General features: G+C 39.8%; 2 protein-coding genes across 2 annotated transcripts in view; both read right to left on the bottom strand.

The window, feature by feature from the left end:
* The window catches only part of LOC143735322 (ladderlectin-like), a 242472-nt gene that overhangs the window by 14022 nt on the left and 208946 nt on the right, over window positions 1–19504 (bottom strand). The window lies entirely within an intron of this gene.
* On the bottom strand, window positions 17077–18455 carry LOC143736303 (uncharacterized). Its single transcript, XM_077227045.1, has 3 exons — window positions 18410–18455; window positions 17685–18011; window positions 17077–17411 (listed from the first exon to the last, which is right to left on the bottom strand). Exons 1-3 carry the CDS (start codon window positions 18453–18455, stop codon window positions 17077–17079), a joined length of 708 nt encoding a protein of 235 aa, XP_077083160.1.

Below are 19504 nucleotides of genomic sequence, written 5' to 3'. Positions count from 1 at the left end.
TATCAATACACAGTCCTACCGTTCGGCCTGTCTTTGGCACCCCGTACATTTACGAAGTGCATGGACGCGGCTCTCGCACCCCTGAGACTTCGGGGCATGCGAGTGTTGAACTACTTGGACGATTGGCTGATTCTAGCTCGATCACATTCAAAGCTCATAGAACACAGGACCACATTACTCGAGCATCTCGAGAATCTGGGTCTCACAGTCAATTGGGCGAAAAGTTCGCTGTTTCCCAGCCAGAAAATCTCTTTTCTGGGAACAGTGCTGGACTCGCTGTCTATGACAGCACGTCTATCGCCAGAGCGAGAACTGGACATTCAGCGCGCCGCAAAATCCTTCCGCCGCGGCTCTATAGTCCCGGTCAAAAAAGTTTTCAGAAGATGCTGGGCATTATGGCTTCGGCATCGTCAGTGCTCCAGCTGGGCTTGCTTCGCATGCGCCCACTGCAGCTGTGGCTGAAAGCGCGAGTTCCTCCCAGGGCATGGACCGCTGGTCGGTTTCGCCTCCGGGTCGATCTGAAATGCGTTTCAGCTCTGGAACCTTGGAAGATAACCGACTGGTATCAGTCAGGTGTGAGTCTGGGGACTCCCTCGAGTGTGAAGGTGGTGTCCACGGACGCCTCCACCTCGGGATGGGGAGCGCTGCTCGAGGGCAGACCGTTCTTTGGCCAGTGGTCAGAACAGGAAAAGCTCCTACACATAAACTGTCTGGAAATGATGGCAGTCGACAGCGCGCTACGGCGCTTCTGTCCCCAGATAATGGGTCACCACGTCTTGGTCCGGTCGGACAACATGTCAGTGGTGGCATACATAAATCGCCAGGGCGGCACCAAGTCCCGAAACCTTTACAGGCTAACGGAACGCCTCCTCCCACATGGAAAAAACCTATATAAACATATATGTTTTAATATAGGTTTTGATATAGGATTTTAATATATGTGACATATATAAAATTGGCCGTTTTCCTATATTATATGTGCATATATGCACATATATGTACACATATATACGAGCATTTATGTACTTATATAGGTACATATATGTGTACATATATGTACCTCTATCGGTGCATATATGTACCTCTATATGTGCATATATATGTGCATATATGTACCTATATATGTGCATATATGTACCTATATAGGTGCATATATATGTGCATATATGTACCTATATAGGTGCATATATGTACCTATATAGGTGCATATATGTACCTATATAGGTGCATATATGCACCTATATAGGTGCATATATAGGTGCATATATGCACCTATATAGGTGCATATATGCACCTATACAGGTGCATATATGTACCTATACAGGTGCATATATGTACCTATATAGGTGCATATATAGCTGCATATATGTACCTATATAGGTGCATATATATATATATATATATATATATGTGCATATATGTACCTATATAGGTGCATATATGCAGCTATATGTTACCTATATATTAGTATAATTATTAAAATCCATAGCTACTAGGCAACATAAATAATAGCCCAAGATGTAGAAATTTTAATTATTTATTTACTTAAGAACAATCAAATATTACAAGAACAAAAATAAGACAAAAAACTGAACAGAAAAAAACCCAATTTATCTTGTTGATCTTCTCAGCTCTGTGAGCTTCGAATTGATAGATGTGCCTATCTGTCCTCGGCTGGCTGCCGGCCACTTCTTCAATGTAGCATCTAGAGAAGACAAAAATAATAAGACAGTATTATAATAATAATATAGTGCTTCATCAGGAACCCAAAATGCTTACAGTACAGCTGCGATTGGACACATATTTTGGATAAAGGGCTGATCATAATAAAAAATGCGTCATGTAAACACGTCAATTGGAAGATTCTGATTGGATTCTGCTAAATCTGAAAGAAATTCTGATTGGAAACATCACCCCCCCTTTTTTCTAGCGGCATCGTTCTTTCATATGCACGTCCGTCATGGGGACTGCATTGTTAACAGTCACACGGTCAATCATGTGCATCCAAAGCAGAGAAAATTCATGGATAGGAAAAATTCAGAAATGTGGCTTTAGAAAAGGAAAGGTAGGATCAAGAAATGAGCAAGCAATGAATTAGTATTATAGGTTACAAGCAGATACAGTAACAATAATGGGTGCCCTATCTAATACAGTCTCCATTGATACCTAATAAACATTGATACAAGTAGGCTATGGTTAAAGTAGTGAACTTATAAAGTCTTAAAAGTTTTGTTTTCCCTTCTCAACGCATTATGCATTTACTCACCAATAATGGCTGCCTTTTTAATTTGGTCAAGGGCGACCAGCTGCTCCCCATCCCCTCTGGTTGGCTTCCCAACTTAAAGTAATATTTCAAAATTATTATGAAAGGGGGGTACAATGAAGGTGGTGAAAACAAGAGATTATTTTTTATATACACATCACTTTTATTTGAGGTGCAAGGAAATACAAAATGGCAAGTAAAAAAGCAATGGTATGCCCGCACACAAACATCATTTATTCCACAGAATATGACTGACTTGTTTTTTTTTTTTTCAAGGACAGAAGAGATTAGGAACATGTTGTTTTGTACCATTCAGGTTGCTTTTTAGCAAAGTCTCCAAATCAAAAGGTGCCCAGCAGCAGATTCCACACCATGGCAGTAGCAGAGGTGGCAAGGCCTGGCAAAACACCCCAGAGCCCTTTATAACTTCAATCTGAAAAATAATTTCACATCACAATATTAATTTATTGGCAACTTTTAGAAAGGTTTTTATGTTTCATATTGATTCTTATTTTTAGCTTCCCAATAGTTAATAATAATAATAATAATATAATAATAGGGAGGAGGAGGTTGGATGGAGAGTAGGGAAGGAGAAAAGACAGTGGGTGGAGAGGAGCGAAGGGGTGCAGGAGGAAAGGATGATTGTCTCGTATAACACTAATTGGCTCCTACAAACACACAGTTTATACCCATCCTTACTAAATAATGTTACTCACCTGTGTTTTCGCTGATGTCTCAGCTGTTGCTTCAGTCTTGTTAGAGAAGAAAAACATTGTAAAACTTCAACAATTTTATGCATATGGGGCAAGTAAATTACATATTACCACTAACTATCCAAACATAAAAATCCCTATAGCTCAGTTGGAGCCTTAAGTAAAATAAGTACAGAAAAATCTGAGGTATAAAAGGGTTACACACACCTGTGGTGTCTCTCGAAAGCACTCAGTCACCATGGGACTCTCTTTAAATGGCTCGGTCTCCTCTCTGGAGTCTTAGAGAAGAAAGAAACTTAGTAAAACTCCACAACAATTTTTATTCATCAAAGCAAGCCACTATATATTCTTATTTACAGGGGGGCTTGGAAAACATCAAACATGTCAATAAATTAAAGTTACATGCAAAAGTAATCAGCCAAACATCATAAAAATCCATATAGCTCTGTTTGAGTAACAAGTAAACTAAATAAATAAATACAAATGCAAGGGGGTTACTCACCGGTTGCACTTCTCCAAAAGTCGAGAAGGGGGAATCTAGATCCTCCACAGGACTCCTTCCAGTCTTGTTCATAGAAGAAAAATATAGTTATTCTCTTCAATAAATTAAAGAGCAAATACATCAAATAATTAACACTATCAATCAGCCCAACATCACAAGTCTCTACAGATCTGCTTGAGAAACAAATTTAAAAAGCAATGAAAAACAGAGGAACTTGCCTTTTGAGCAATAATGGCGAGGTCACTTTTCATTTGAGGGATTTCTAGAAAGAGGTTATATAAAAAAACAAAAAAACAATTACAATCACTAAATCAAAATAGCACCCAGCAACTCTAACGTTACTCTTCGAAAGACATTTCCTGCAGCTGTGAACGCAAGCTACAACCCTCCAAAGCCCATTCATAAGGCTCTGCAGAGGAAACCTGTTTGTGAACGCAATTAAAACATATATATATTTCTCCCAAATTCAAATTCCCCAGGGTTTTTTTCTAGAGCCGATTGCCTTCTTTAGCCGTTGAAGGCAGAGAATTGTGTGTACTCATGAACTGTATTCTCTAGGCCATGACTTTTGTGAACCCTCTACAAATTCCTCCAGAAAGAGACAAATAAATATAATTCTAATTTGAATCTTATCAACGGCTATATGAGCACCCACACTACTCTCAGCTAACAACATAGCATTTATTTTGCCAAACACGTGTTAAACTTTCAGCCCATACAATTTCTAAGTTTATACTTCTCTGCCACCGCAAAATCCATCTCCAGAAAAAACCCTGCTAATAAATATTAAAATTAGGAATACTTACGATTGATGATAAGTAGGACATGGCAGATCTCCAACGCTCCATCGCCATTTTCACTCCCAGCCGATATCTTTCGGCGCGAATCGTCAAACGTCAGGCGGGTGACGTCGTGACTCATCAACTACGCGGCGCTTTAGCAGCCATGGTAGCAGCAGAGTGGAGATTTTTATTTTTTTTAATTTTCAAAATTACAGAGTTTGATATCAAGTTCTTGACACATTTCTTTTACACATTTTCACATTTGATAAGTATAACTTGAAACAACAATAATTTGGACAAAAATAAAATAAAATAAAAGAAATGAAAAGAAAAGATAAATGGCATCGCAAACATATTAAATTCATTTAGCAGAGATACAGATCTTTGGGCTTTTCGATTTTTTAAAAACTTTACAGACTAAAATACATGCTTGTCTTCAAATTCATTAACCACAGTGAAATGCTCAGATAGATGGGATGATGATGATGATGATGATGATTACTTGAATGGATGTTCTATGTTCTTTTTTTTTTTTTTTGCTACATTTAGACTGTAATGACCTTTCAGCCATATTCATCTAGAAACTGCATTAAGACAATACAGAAAACATTGCATTTTGCATTGCATTTGGTGGATGTAACGGTGAATGTGTGGATGTGTAGGCCTATGAGCTGTAATGTGAATCTGGAAGTGACCTGAAATTGGAAAGAGGGCTTGATTGACAAAATAAAAAAACGACAAACCATTTTGTTATTTCCTTCTTTTCCACTATCTTCATACAAGAAAGAATTGACCTTGTAAATGGCTTTCCCATAGCTTTCCATCTCCTCTCACTTAATTGCCATAATTAAATTCCATAACATGCCAATTAAATGTGATACCAATTTCACATGTTTGCACATACAGTTCTTGCATAATTTCTTTTTTTAGTTAGTTCTTATTGCTTTGATAATAGAAAATATGAGCTAGGCATCATGTATGACAGTTGCCAAAGTGAGGTATGAGCTAAAAAATGACCAGATCCTGCTATGAGCTAGGAGACATGTATGCACATATAGGGCTTATATGTGGATATAAAGAAGCAATACAGGAGACCTATATGGCCTGTGTATGCACATATATGCACCTCAGTTTTGCCTATATGTGCCATATATACGCATATATGCAGCATATATATTAGCATATATGTGCATATATGCTGTATATATGTAGCATATATGTGCATATAAACTGCATATAGGTTTCATATATGCGCATATATCCCCATATAGTTTCTTTCCATGTGGGCTGGTCTGGGCTCAGCACAACCTGCTTTCACTGAGAGCGGCGCACGTGCCTGGTCACCTGAATCTGGGACCAGACAGACTGTCCAGAAACAATGTCCCAGCAGGGGAATGGTCGCTGCACCCGCAGACGATCCAACTGCTGTGGGAGACATTCGGCAGAGCGCAAGTGGACCTGTTCGCGTCCCACGAGAACGCTCACTGTCCGAAATATTTCTCCAAGAGCAAGGACGCGCTGGCCCACGTCTGGCCCCGCTGTCCCCTCTATGCTTTCCCCCCCGTCTCGCTCCTGCCTCAAGTGCTGGAACGAATCAGGGAAAATGGATGCCCAGTGCTGCTTGTGGCTCCGCTCTGGACAAACCAGACTTGGTTCCCAGTCCTGATGCGGCTGACCAGCACTGCCCCGTGGCCAGTACCGTTGAGGAAAGACCTCCTCTCTCAGGCCGAGGGCTCGATTTGGCATCCTCGCCCGGAACTATGGTCCCTACATGCATGGGCCATCAACGGGTACCCGCTAGCCTCCCGGAGGGAGTGCTAAACACGATCACGCAGGCAAGGGCCCCGTCTACTAGACGGCTCTATTCCTCGAAATGGTCTGTGTTCTCTGCTTGGTGTCAAGCTCAGCGCTTTTCACCTGTAGACTGCGGGGTCACGGAAGTACTCTCCTTCCTTCAAGAGCTGCTGGATAAGGGCAGGTCCCCATCCACGCTCAAAGTGTACGTGGCGGCCATAGCAGCGTTTATAAAACCTGTGTCTGGCCAGTCACTGGGGAAGAACGACCTAGTCGTGCGATTCCTCAAGGGAGCTCGGAGGCTGAACCCTCCCAGACCTCCTTCAGTCCCGGTGTGGGACCTTTCTACGGTTTTGGAAGCCATGAAAGGTGCCCCGTTCGAGCCACTCCATTTGTCAGACATGAAGCATCTGTCTTTCAAAACGGTGTTCCTTTTGGCTCTCGCTTCAGTGAAGCGCATAGGGGACTTACAAGCCTTTTCGGTAAGCGCGTCATGTATGGAGTTTGTTCCTAATGACTCTAAGGTCATACTCAAACCAAGGCACGGGTACGTGCCCAAATCCCTCAACACACCGTTCAGGGCCCAGGTCATTTCCCTGTGCGCTCTCTCAGTTCATGATGAGGAGAAAGATGCTAGTCTCCTTTGCCCTGTCAGGGCACTGAGAGCTTATGTGTCCCGCTCGTCTGTCTTCAGACAGACCGAGCAGCTCTTTGTTTTGTTTGGCGGACGCTCCAAGGGCCTGGCCGCATCAAAACAGAGCCTATCCAGATGGGTAGTCGACGCCATAGCACTGGCTTACACTTCTAAGGGCCTGCAGTGTCCTTTGGGTGTCAGAGCGCACTCCACAAGAGGCGTGGCCTCGTCGTGGGCGTGGTATAGTGGGGTTACCTTGCAAGATATCTGTACGGCCGCGGGCTGGGCCTCGCCGTCTACATTTATAAGGTTTTATAACCTAGAGGTTCCCGCCTTACAAGCCAAGCTTCTGTCGGTTTAGAATTCAGTGCTATCTGCCCCGCAGTGCGGCCCAGATGCTGAGTTTGCCTGTGCATCGCTCACTGAGCGATAGAAACAGTTCCATGGGTGTTGAATAACCCGTACTATTACCCAGTTCAGGCTGAACACGTTCACCCTGTCTGCGTGAAACACTGTTAACATAACTAGCTCCTGTAGGATGCTATTTTATGGGGAATGATGCTTGCAGCCTCTCTTCTCCGACTCTCTGTGAGTCTATGGTGATTATGCACTATATGAGCCCCGGGCTACTGCCCTTGGGACTTTGGTGTCGGATCCCAGTACGCACGGCGTTTTGCATTGTGTTCCCCATAGCGTAAGATATTACGCAGTACGAGAGATACTCTCGTAAGAGAACGTACTCGGTTACTAACGTAACCTCGGTTCTCTCTAGAGAGGGAACGAGTACTGCGTATCTTGCCGTGCATACACAGCTCTGGTTCGCTTCGGCGATGAAAACCAGTGTACCAGCCTAATCGAGCCATATTTATAGGGCGGGACCACGCCCTTTCTGGCGGGACGTGACGAAATGGGCGCGAAGTGCCCCCATTGGGTATGTGTCACGCAGGGCCACTCTCGATAGGCTGCTGCTGTTGCCGCAGGGCAGCCAATAGGCACGCAAGCCGTCTTGCCTATGTCTGCATGCTGCTGCACAGCGTTTTGCATTAATTCAAAATTAAGGATAATTTTTGGCTTCAATATCTCGTGGAAAAGAGGTTTTCCCCATAGCGTAAGATATTACGCAGTACTCGTTCCCTCTCTAGAGAGAACCGAGGTTACGTTAGTAACCGAGTACGTTTTTGTTGTTTTTCCACACATAGCTGTTGATGGATCAAGGAATCAAGTTTCTTTTTTTTTTTTTTTTTTTTTAAAGATTATGATTACTCTATTTTTCTGTAATGTAGAAGCTGTTAGTCCAGCCATTAGCTCAAACCACATCTCTGTTCAGCTGTAAATATATCAGACCACTGCCGGTTTCACTTTGACTCACAATCTGAGCTGCTCTTATGCATTCAGTGAATCATATACCATACGTTTCACTCTGCATGAAAAACAACAACAACAACAACAACAACAACAACAACAACAACAACAACAACAACAACAAAAAAAAACACTCTGAGGTCTTTCTGTGACTATTGTGCAATTTGCTATTATTATAATATATATGTTTTTGCATGATAGTTAAAGATTAATTTAAATGACATGCTTCAAAACCCCTTTTATGGTCAAGTTTATTGACACAATTTAAATCCACAAGCAAAACACTGTTTTGGCATTTACCTTTTGCATTAGAAAAAAAATGTATTTACATACTGGAGTCACAGTGCAGAATATTTACTGTAACAGTATTATTATTAATAATTTATTTCATTTTGAATGTACTAGATAACAATGAGTGTTTGGTTGAACTGATGGCACCTCTGGCTGAAACTATTTGAAGTCCACTAGTCCTGTAGTTGTTGTTCTACACCATCCGTCATATAATACTGAAACACAGGAAGTGTTATTGGCTACGTCACCCTGTGTGTGTGTGTGTGTGTGTCATTTCTTTGTGCCTGTCTCAGTACACACACTTGTGTTGTTTGCTACTTGAACACTGGAGCTTAAAACTGAAAATATACATCATCATATACTGAAAGTGGTCAAATGATCCAAGACCACAAGTGTAGGAAAGAGTGGAGGAGAGTGAGTGAGTTGTTTGGCCTAAACGCTTTCTAAAACTAACAACCTATGTTAAATATTGGTATCTTTTATATTTTCACTGGGCATTCAAATGGTAGAATTTTAAGTAAAAGGCATATGTTGAATAAAAGAGTATTACTCAAGTCCTAAAGTAGTGGAAGATTGCAATAAATGAATAGATTTTCCACCCCACTGAAGGAGTGATATTTATCTGTAAGTGTCTGTGAAAATATGCTGAAATCAATACTTGTTTGTATGAATGCACAAATATGAAATTATGCACTGAAATATGTGCACTTATCCAGGACACACATGTTAGGGTCTGAGTTTACAGCTGTGATGCTGTTTTAGCTGCTGTTCTTCATAAATCCTCCAGATGACTAATATTGAGTAAACTCAGTTGTCAGTTCATCTCTAGTAATGTCATGTTTATGTGGGAATATGATTTCTCCCTCTAGTGCTCAAATGATGTTATAGTTTCATTTCTGAGGGAGTTTACGGCTGCTTCATGGGTTCCAGCACTTACAGTAACCGTGAATAAAGTAGGAATGCATGAAAAGTGCTAATTCAAGTTTTGCACTGTTACTGTACATCTCTTTACTAACTACTTTTGCAACTTAAATCGCAGCACTTCTGCTGTTATAAAGCATAATGACTGTTAATGATGAAGCACTTTAAAGTTCATGACATTGCAGCGGTACATTAAAAACTGATCTGATTTTCTCGCACACAGAGAAATCACATAAACGTAGTAAAACCATCAGAAAACTAAATATTTGCTAATTGTATTAATTTCTCAAATAGGGGAGATAGGGCATCATAACATGGAGAGGGTTGTAACACCACCAGTTCCACCAATCAGTGATAAGCTCATAGTCACATGATCATTTAATTAGATCTCATATTAAAGGGATAGTTCACCCAAAAATGAAAATTCTGTCAGTATTTACTCACCCTCATGTTGTTCCAACCCCGTAAGAGCTTCGTTCATCTTCGGAACACGAATTAAGATATTTTTGATGAAATCTGAGAGCTGGATCACTTTATAACGTTGCACTCTTTCTATAAGTTATAAATAGCTAATAATATAACTTTAATATAATGGTAACTAATGTTACAGTATGTAAGTAATTATTCTAGCGATATATAATGCTAGATAAGATTTCCTAGTACATTATTTCAGCAACATGACAAGCCAGTGAATTAGCAGGTTTCAATTGTTGCTTAGCACAGTGCGTGATATTTTATCTACATGTTATGCGGCTAGAGTTTTGACACCGAGTCAATGGGCTCTGTCTAATTCTTTCTTTTTCGCTTGTTTATCGTCATCGGTCTTTTTCCTTTTACCTCTTTGTTTTATGAGCAGGTGCCACTCGAGAAATAGGCAGTTTAGGTTGTTTCTCCGCCACTAGCACAGCTGTAGCACACCGGCAATCTTGAGTTTGAACGACGGTACACGCTCGCGCTGTGCAAGAGAGGGGTGATCAGCACGTACAAGAGCGTGATTGACACTGCTAAGACATTCCTCCTGGCTCTGATTGGTTGTTTCTGACCGGGAGCGGTGTATTTCTGCAAATGGCAATAGGACCACAGGGAGGAGCCAGAGGAGCTTGATTTTTTCACAGATTATCTGTCTCATATTCTACTGTCAGGACATAATGACAGTTTTAACAAATATTTGTTTACAAAAGTTACCTACTGGAGCTTTAATTTCAGGATATTTCTCAAATGCATTCAGTCCTTTGTGCCTTCGTTGCTGTAAACCGGTTGAGAGGGACAAAGAGAGAGACCGAACAAGCTGAATTGTGTGCCCAAAGTGATCTTTTCTGTAGATGCTTATTTCTTAATAAATTACTCTAAACTGCACATTGTCACTGTATTATTTTGTCACATTATAAGAGTAACATTTAATTTAAAATAATTACCAGCACTGCATAAAACAAGTAAAATGTATTTAAAACATCAAATGGTTTTACTTAATTATATTAATTACATCAGATTTGTAAGTAAAAATTACTCAATATAATTTAACAGGCCAAGTTATATGTACTTTTTCACTTTGTTAATTTTACTCGGCTTAGTTAAGTAGATTTACTTAATTTCCATAATGTGAAATTTACTTGAAAAATATCAGTGAAAAAACTTGCCTTATAAAAATTGAGTAAATTCTACTTATTGTTTTTCTCAGTGGAGGCTTTTATTTAACAGACACACATTTATATATTTATGAAATCAGGAGGCTAAATCTTTCTTGTTTGTTGTTGTTTTGTTAAAAAGGAAAACATTGAGGCTTTCAAAAGTCAGATCATTTGTTAAAAGTCCTTGTACATTCTTAAAGAGAGAGTTTCATTAGTCCATCACTGAATATCACGCTTCAAAAACCTCAAAACTAGTTTTAGAAGAGTTTTAAAGTTTTAAAGAGGAAACTACAGGTTTCCTGTGAAAGCGCCGGTCTGGTTCTTGAAGGTTGATCTTCTCATGGCGATCGGCGCATACACCACATGATCCTCCTCTTTAGCATCCTGTCAAAAACACAATATATAACCATAAATACATGCATGTCCTTGAAATCATGTTACAAAATGCAGATATAAAACCAGCCTCAAGTGTGTCACAAAGCTTCCATAGGCCTGTGTGTGAGAGACTTGCACTGTTTCCTTACTTTTTTTCCCCTTATACTTTTTTAATGCTTGCAAAATAATACTTCCTATAAAAAATGTATTCCAGTGTTAATGGCATATAGACAGAATTGAGTTGATTTGGGCTGTGTTTCCCAAAAGCATTGTAAAAATCCCAAAAGCACATACAGTTTGAAAAGTTGATTTTGAATTTGATGTCATCGACTGACAGGAAATACTTCATCAGTCGCTCATTTTGAACACTGAAATATTAACTAATGTTGATCTGATGATAGAATGAGTGTTGTGAGTATAATGGCATATGTTTCTCGCATTGAATGCTGATCTTTATACATATTTAATATGGTGGTGTTTTGTGTTTTTGTCTGTATAATGAATAATGATCTATCACACACTGATGCACTCACTGCTGAAATGATACACAGACATGAATTAGTAATAAATGATCTCACCGTTTTCTGTGCTCTTCTTTGGTGGAACGTTGGCTCGACGTAGATGATTTCTTCTTCATGAGTCTCAACTGTTTCAATGATAATAAGATGTGATGTAATAAATAGATGGATTAAAAATAACAAAACTAAGTTGGTGTGTCTTGTACAGATTAAATTATACACCGAAAAGTACGATGACGTAGGATACGTTTAATAGTCTCATGTAACAGCACAACCAGGTATGCAACTCTACCCAACACTTCTTCACTGCACTATCTCTCCGTCAACCCTCCAGCGACACCTAGTGTCAGAATAATACAACATCAATGTTGTTGTACAACAATGTTATTAGGGCTGTTGGCCTCATTGATCTGGCATTGTTCACTCAACAGATTTGAGTCCTACGATCAACCTGTTATAAAAAAAATACAAAAACCGGTGCTAATTGAAAGAAAACTAGTTTGAATCCCATATTTGGTAATAATATAGTATAAAGAGAAAATTATAAACACATTTTTGGAGGTCAGTCATTTTTGAACAGTAACAAGTACAAATAATTTTGGGGAAGTTGTTATACCCTGTGTGAGCAAAGTCAGTAGGTTTTAGTCTAATTCGTAACGTTAAATAGCATTAGCAGGAAAAAGAAAATCCTCACCAGGTCAACCGCAACTCATAGGGTTGCCACCTTTGATTTGTGAAAAACCGGGACACTTTTTTGGGGGTGGGGGGTGGGGGGGGGTTTGGGGGAGTTGTGTCAACCCATATTTGCAAATATACTATGTTAACAGTTGTAGAACTCACTATTGCCTCTCTTATATATTTGTCCTAATGTAGATGCTCTCCTTGAAGTAGATGCACTCACTCTGGACTTCTACATTAAATACATATATTAAATACACTTTTGTATAAAACTTGTGTAAACATATACTGTATTATAATCTATTATAAAATCTAATCATTTGTAGAATGATAGGCTATACTCTTTAGCAATTAAAACATGATTACATGTATTATAATAGATTATAAACAACTTTGTTTTGTTTGTTAACTTAGTAAATTTGGGCAACCTAAGACTGACATTTCTCACCTCTTTTTCCATGTGTATTTCTCATCCCTTTTTGCTGCCTGCAGAAGTCCCGGCTGTCCCTCAATGAATGCGTTAAACTCCAAGCATGATAATTTAAAGTTTAATCTAACTTGAAGTTCGGCTTTGACCAAACAACTTTTCGCCCAGTCTGAGTTGTAGGTTGTAAATAGTTTTTTCTTTGACACTGGTGGCTCATCCGATTTTGATCCTCCTCGTCCGTCTCTCCCCCCATTTCACAAAACTGAGTAGGTAAATATAAAGTTTTAAAAAAGCTAGCTAGCAACTAAACTCGCACTGTTTCATCCTGGATGTGTGAATGCGCGCCCGCGACCGACCGACAGCAGAGGCAGTTGCTAGGCGATATAGGCCATAGACATAAGACGCCCTATCGACCGCTACACTGCCTATTGGTGCGGACGAGCCGTGGGGCCGCCATCTTAAACCGGTCACCCGCTCCGCTCAGTCAAAGTCCTTGCCACTCGGCCGCCATCTTGGCAACGCCTCCGGGCAGCTATTTCGGACTAACAAGACCAGGCTCCTATCTAAATGAATGGGCAGAGAGTCAGAACTGCACTTTCACTAGTCACCGGGACATAAAACCTGCATGTATAGAAACAGCAGTAAAATATGATAAAAATCGCTGAAAAAGTTTGATGACTTTGCCCCAAAATAAGGTTTAAAACGCCTTTTCCCCCACAGGTTATACTTTTACTACGCATGCGCAAGGGTTCTCTCCCTCTCTGTCGTGTGCGCGCTACACGGTTTGAAGCACAGTATGTGCCAGCTCTTGCTCGTTCGCTCTAGATTCCGGGAGATTTTAACTAATTTGCGGGCATCAGGGAGCCGCTATCAATATGGGGGAGACTCCGTGAACTTCCGGGAGACTTGGTAAGTCTGATATTTACACAACGCACACATACACTGCATATCAAATCTGCCGCCTTTTCAAACAGTAACGTATTTTCCGCTGTCGCAAACCTCAACTGTGCGCATGCGTCAGTGGAACCAGACGATTGGCTTAAATCTTTCCCGGCTTGACTGTTAAAAGCAGACGATTGGCTTTCCAGCGGGAGGGGCGGGACATGTGCATACAACCGCCATCTTTGGCGCTACGGGTTTTTCCTATATAATTGTATTGAGGATCGAGGAAGTGGCATGTCTCTATATAAATAGTCTCTGGCTCAGTGTAATCTGTTTGGCAGGTGCAATGAGCTGTCAGCGCATTTAATTAATCATATCTCACTGAATACCGAACTGATTTTCACGCGGGTTTTTTTGCTGCAAAGGTCATACACGTAGCTACGATACAGGACACATTGAATATTTTGTTCACAAAATACAACTAATAGTAGGCTACGGTAATGTTAAATGTTAAATCTTACTTGTGTAAAGTAATCCCCGAGTGATGGTCCGCTGATTTGAGCAGGAATATGCTGCACAGTGCTCTGGCATCTACTGCTGCTATGCAACGCAAATAGGAGTAGGCTATGACCGGTTTAAGATGGCGGCCGCATTTCTTGCGCCACAGTGGCCAATAGGGCATCTAGTCTCTATATGATGTCTATGATAGCCTATAGGTGCCTTGTATTTCTGCTTCCAATCAAATAAAAGTAAACGCCTGGCATCGGCCAATCCACTGTTTTACCCGTTTTATCCCGTTTACGGACACAGGATTGGATGTACACAACCATGAAGAAAACACATGTAACAGTAGAAGGAAACGGTTAATTTGAAACCAGGACGTTACTTTAGAAGTACATTTTCACAAAAAAACGGGACACGAAAAAATTCATGTCCCGGGAAAGAATACAAATTTTCCGGGACAGTCGCCCAAAAAAGAGAGCAATCCCGGGAAAACCGGGACGGGTGGCAACCCTAGCAACTCAACATGAGGGTTACAAGATCTACACTATTAAAGTATATTATTATTTGGTATAACACTTATTACTTTTACAAATTCAATAGCCTTTATTAATTTAACACTTGCCTTTTTGATCAGTTTTTCTACATTTCCTGCAGATGCAGAATATCCCGACTGTAAACACAATCATCAGAGATCCAGCAGAGATCAACACTATCAGAGACACTGAGACTAGATAGAGAGAGAGAGAGAGAGAGAGAGAGAGAGAGAGAGAGAGAGAGAGAGAGAGAGAGAGAGAGAGAGAGAGAGAGAGTTATTAGTGTGAGCGAGTGATAAGAGAACATTGTTGGTGGTATTTTGCTGCTTTACATTTAAATTAATTTCAAACTTTCAATTCCATTCCAGTTCAAAATGACATTCTATTGGGGTATACAGTAAAAATCTAATTGTATGTGTTTTTATTTCAGGCTGAAAGGCAGCAAAGAGTGGTGATGATCTATGTGTAAATATGATGAACAATAAAGTTATTCCGACGACCAAGATCATGTCAACTGATAACATTGATAAATTCGAGGCCGGTGGAGAAGAAATTGAGATTGTTTCGAGAATGAAGCTTTTAGGTGCCCATGTGACCACTGATTCAACTAGCACTCGAGAAATATCGGAAATATCACGTCTGTGGTGGCGGGCAAGACGGCTATGAAGTCTTTAGACAAAATATTCCAAAGCAAAGTAATCAGATTGCTGATGGATATGAGACTACTATGATCAAGAAACAAGACCGAAGTAAGATTGACTAAATATGGAGCTGGAGAAGAATCCTGCGTGTGCCGTGATTCTGCCTGAACGCGTTCATTGAACGATAGTTCATGAACTCGTTCATATTTTGGGTGAACGTGAACTGAACGTACTGTATACTGCCTGATGAACGTTACTGTGAACGCGTTCATTCTGGAGTCTGTGAACGCACGCTCTCTCGGTTTAACTTCGTTCAATCGGGTGCCAGATTTCTAGAGTCTTCCAGGCGAAAACCCGGCTAAAACACACCGTAAACAGGCCTAATATCAATATGTAGCGGGAAAAACACAATCTGGCAACACCAGCCACCAGTGTCGCACCGCCGAATGCGTCATCAAAACAAAAACCAGCATGGAGGGCGTGATTTTTTTTCCCAAACCACTCCAGTGGAAATCCCGCCCTGCAGCCGATTTAAAAGTTTTCATTGGTCATGTCAATCACTGTACTGATTGCCTACACCAAACACTGATCCCTAAACCTACCCGTCACTGTAACCTAAACCAATGAAATCGGCTGCAGGGCGGGATTTCCGCTGAAGTGGTTTGGGAAAAAAATCACGCGCATGGAGGCGACAGCAGCATATAGGCGACGAAGCAGCAAGGGAGGGGTCGTATGATAATATAAAAGAGTTTTATGACCAGGTCGGTGAGGATGGAACAAATATTACATTTCTGTGCAAACTTTGCCCACCGGCTTTCAAAAATAAAATACTTTCGAGGACACTCGAGCCTTTCAAGGTATGCGCAAGCAATTAAAAAATCTAAAGACAGACTTTGTTGAACCTGTCTGGTATATTTTTCCAGAATTCCAGTAAAAAAATTGCACCCTTACTACTGTCCTGTTTTTCTTTTACCAATTCCTCATTTAAAAAGACCATTCAAGCAGCACGTTTTTCTTCATGTTTTTGAGAATATACTGTAGTAGCCTAGTAGGGGTGAAAGCTGCAGCTGCTACTAGTGTGGACTGAATGGAAAGCAACAAAGCGTTAAAGCAATAAAGGGGAAATGCTGTCCCACTCTCCTCAATGTTAATGTAAAACCTGATTGAATAAGGATTCAAAATTTGATATGAAGATGAAATCTGACACATAGTTCAGTGTTAAAACTGATAAAATAATTGCTGTCTGTAGTTCTGTATGGGCTGTGTCAATCATTTTGAAAAATAATAGCTGGCAGCAACATATGGAAAAAAAGAACTATGAACTAGTATTTGGAAGTATGAAGTATGAAGTTTGAACTATATGTATAAAGTGAACTTTCCCAACACTGGCCGTGAACGACAAGATGAAACAACAAGCTGTCAAGTCACCAAGACTCGAATTTGAGCTAATGGGACACAACAACAACATATGTATCAATAGTCCATATAACTGAAATGTTTATGTTGAGTAAAAACAAAAGAAAGAACATAGTTCAACAATTAGGAATCAATGTAAGTTTTTAAGCAATAAAATGTTTCATTTGTTTTATCACCTATCATTGAAACCTTCTCCAGTCTTTATAATCAGCTCAGTAAATACACACATATATCATCAGTGCTGTCGTACCTGCACATGTGTGACAGAGTGTGTTGATGTCCAGATGTGTGGTCTGGTTGCTGATGGGATTGTTCAGCACACAGCTGTAGGTGTTTTTATCCTGATATTCCACCTCCAGAGGTAGAGAGAGACTGATGCTGAGATCACACACACTGATGCTGGACAATACACTCATTCCTGCGTACCAGGAGAGAGTCACATCACTCACATTCAACACTGAACACAGCAATGTACAATTTGATGATGATGAAGAAAATGAAGAGCAATTTGAAGTGTCTCTGATGATGACAGGAACAGGCAGACGAGCTGAAAAAGATTAGAAACATTTAGATTAAATTATACAATCTGCTGAGTGATGAGTTTGTGATTTTCAGATTTATGACAAATTAAATTTGTCAGAGTTTTTACTGTATAAAGCTTGCTTTATCAAAATAATTCATCCAAAGAAAAGTGTTCAGAAGGCTGAAAGAGGAAAGTCAAAAATTATTCTGTATCTTACATTTTACTTTAGAATCATATATTTAGGATAGGTCTACTGCAAAGTGATTAGCAAATAAAGGAAACCAATGTTAAACTCACAATAGACAGTGAGATTGAAACTCTTGCTCAGATTTCTGATCATCTCTAGTGTATAAACTCCAGTATGTTCAGTTCTGGTGTTTGTGATGATCAGAGATCCAGTTTGATGATCCAGCTTCAGTCTGTCTCTGAATCTCCCATCAGGATCATCATCAAATACAGTGATTCTGTCGGCCATTACATCTATTTCAGCTATTAAAGTGTTTTCATCTCCAAACCTCCACAGAATCAGATCTTCATCCATCATTTCAGTATCAGAGTTTAGAGAGACTGAATCTCCCTCCATCACTGACACTGACGTCACTGCATCTGTACCAGCAAACACTCCTGGAGAATAAACAGACGTAAACCCGTAAACAATAACATTTTTTTTTTAAATCACAGCCTTTGCCATTTGCAATCAGATTCTGATGGTTCCAAAATGTTCGCTCACTGATTTTGCTAAACACAAAAAAAACATCTAAAACAAATTATTTTTAAATAATTTTCTACCTTGAGACTGTAAAACTACATTTTCTTCAAATACCTTAATGTGATATTTTTATGTCAATTTGTAATGAATTGAATGAGCTTATTAACAAGCTGACTGAATATGTCCATTATGTGATCTGTAATGCCTGAATCCAAAAGATCATAAATCCAACTTATTACTTTGTATACAAACCAAAGCATGAACTAAATCAGTAAAAACATTGATACAAAAATGCATTAAAAGTATAACTTACCATCCAGACGCCACAAACACAAGCTGAACAAAACAACATGAACCATTTTCTCTGCTCACTGTAACATTATAATCGAAATCTCAGAAAGCTGTCTGTCTTGAACTGTGAAATTAATCTAGCGTGTGTGTGTGTGTGTGTGTGTGTATCCTCCCCCAACAGGACTCGACCACCCTTCACTGACCACACACTGGATTTCACTCTAAAGGTACACAACAAGCCTTTATCAAGAATCACTATAAAGTAGCAGAAAACATGCTATACCACAGGAAGTTAACATGATTTGGGCAGGTTATTATTTTAGTATTTTGTTATTCTCTCTCTCTCTCTCTCTCTCTCTCTCTCTCTCTCTCTCTCTCTCTCTCTCTCTCTCTCTCTCTCTCTCTCTCTCTCTCTCTCTGTGTGTGTATAGGAATAATTACTGTATGGATGTAAACATAACTTCACATGTGATGTATGTTAATATCACTATAAGTGACGAATGATGAGTCAAATTAATGTGTTACCTGTGACTCTTATTTGACTTTTTCTGAAACATCAGTGTCTTTTATCAGTATCAGTTTTCATGAAAAAGGAAGTCTGATGGTGAGGTTCTTATTAACAGGAGAGGAAATAAAGACACTCTTCTTTGCCCACAAACAACTGACACACACATTAGTGTGCCTAACAATAATACACACATATTTTCCATCCATCAGGTCAATCTACTTTTTCTTTTTTAATGAAATGAGACCGCAGAAGTTTCACTTTGACTCAGTTGCTGGTGTCACATTCGGTGAATCGTGTTGTTTCTCTGCACTAGAAAAGAACATGCGCTGTGGTTTTCTGTCGAGCTGTGGTTAAAAAATATGTTCTATGTTCGAATGCAAAAATAGTGGGCAGGCTTAAAATCTAGTTTACCTTGAAATTAATCCTTCTATTTTCATTTTGACACATTCCGGCCTACTTGCAAATCAGTCTTTCTCACTGAAGATGTATGACTTATGTAACAAATGCATTCATGAAAATGCATGTATTGAACATGTGTACCTAATGTGATGTTCACACATTCACAGGATAAAGTATAGGCTACTCCATGAATTGCATCCTGAGCCTAAC

This window comes from Siphateles boraxobius, unplaced genomic scaffold, assembly GCF_051911475.1.
Source record: "Siphateles boraxobius isolate OS27281-9 unplaced genomic scaffold, OSU_SipBor_1 13, whole genome shotgun sequence".
Taxonomy (NCBI): Eukaryota; Metazoa; Chordata; class Actinopteri; order Cypriniformes; family Leuciscidae; genus Siphateles; species Siphateles boraxobius.
This window is presented reverse-complemented; position numbering and strand designations above follow the sequence as displayed.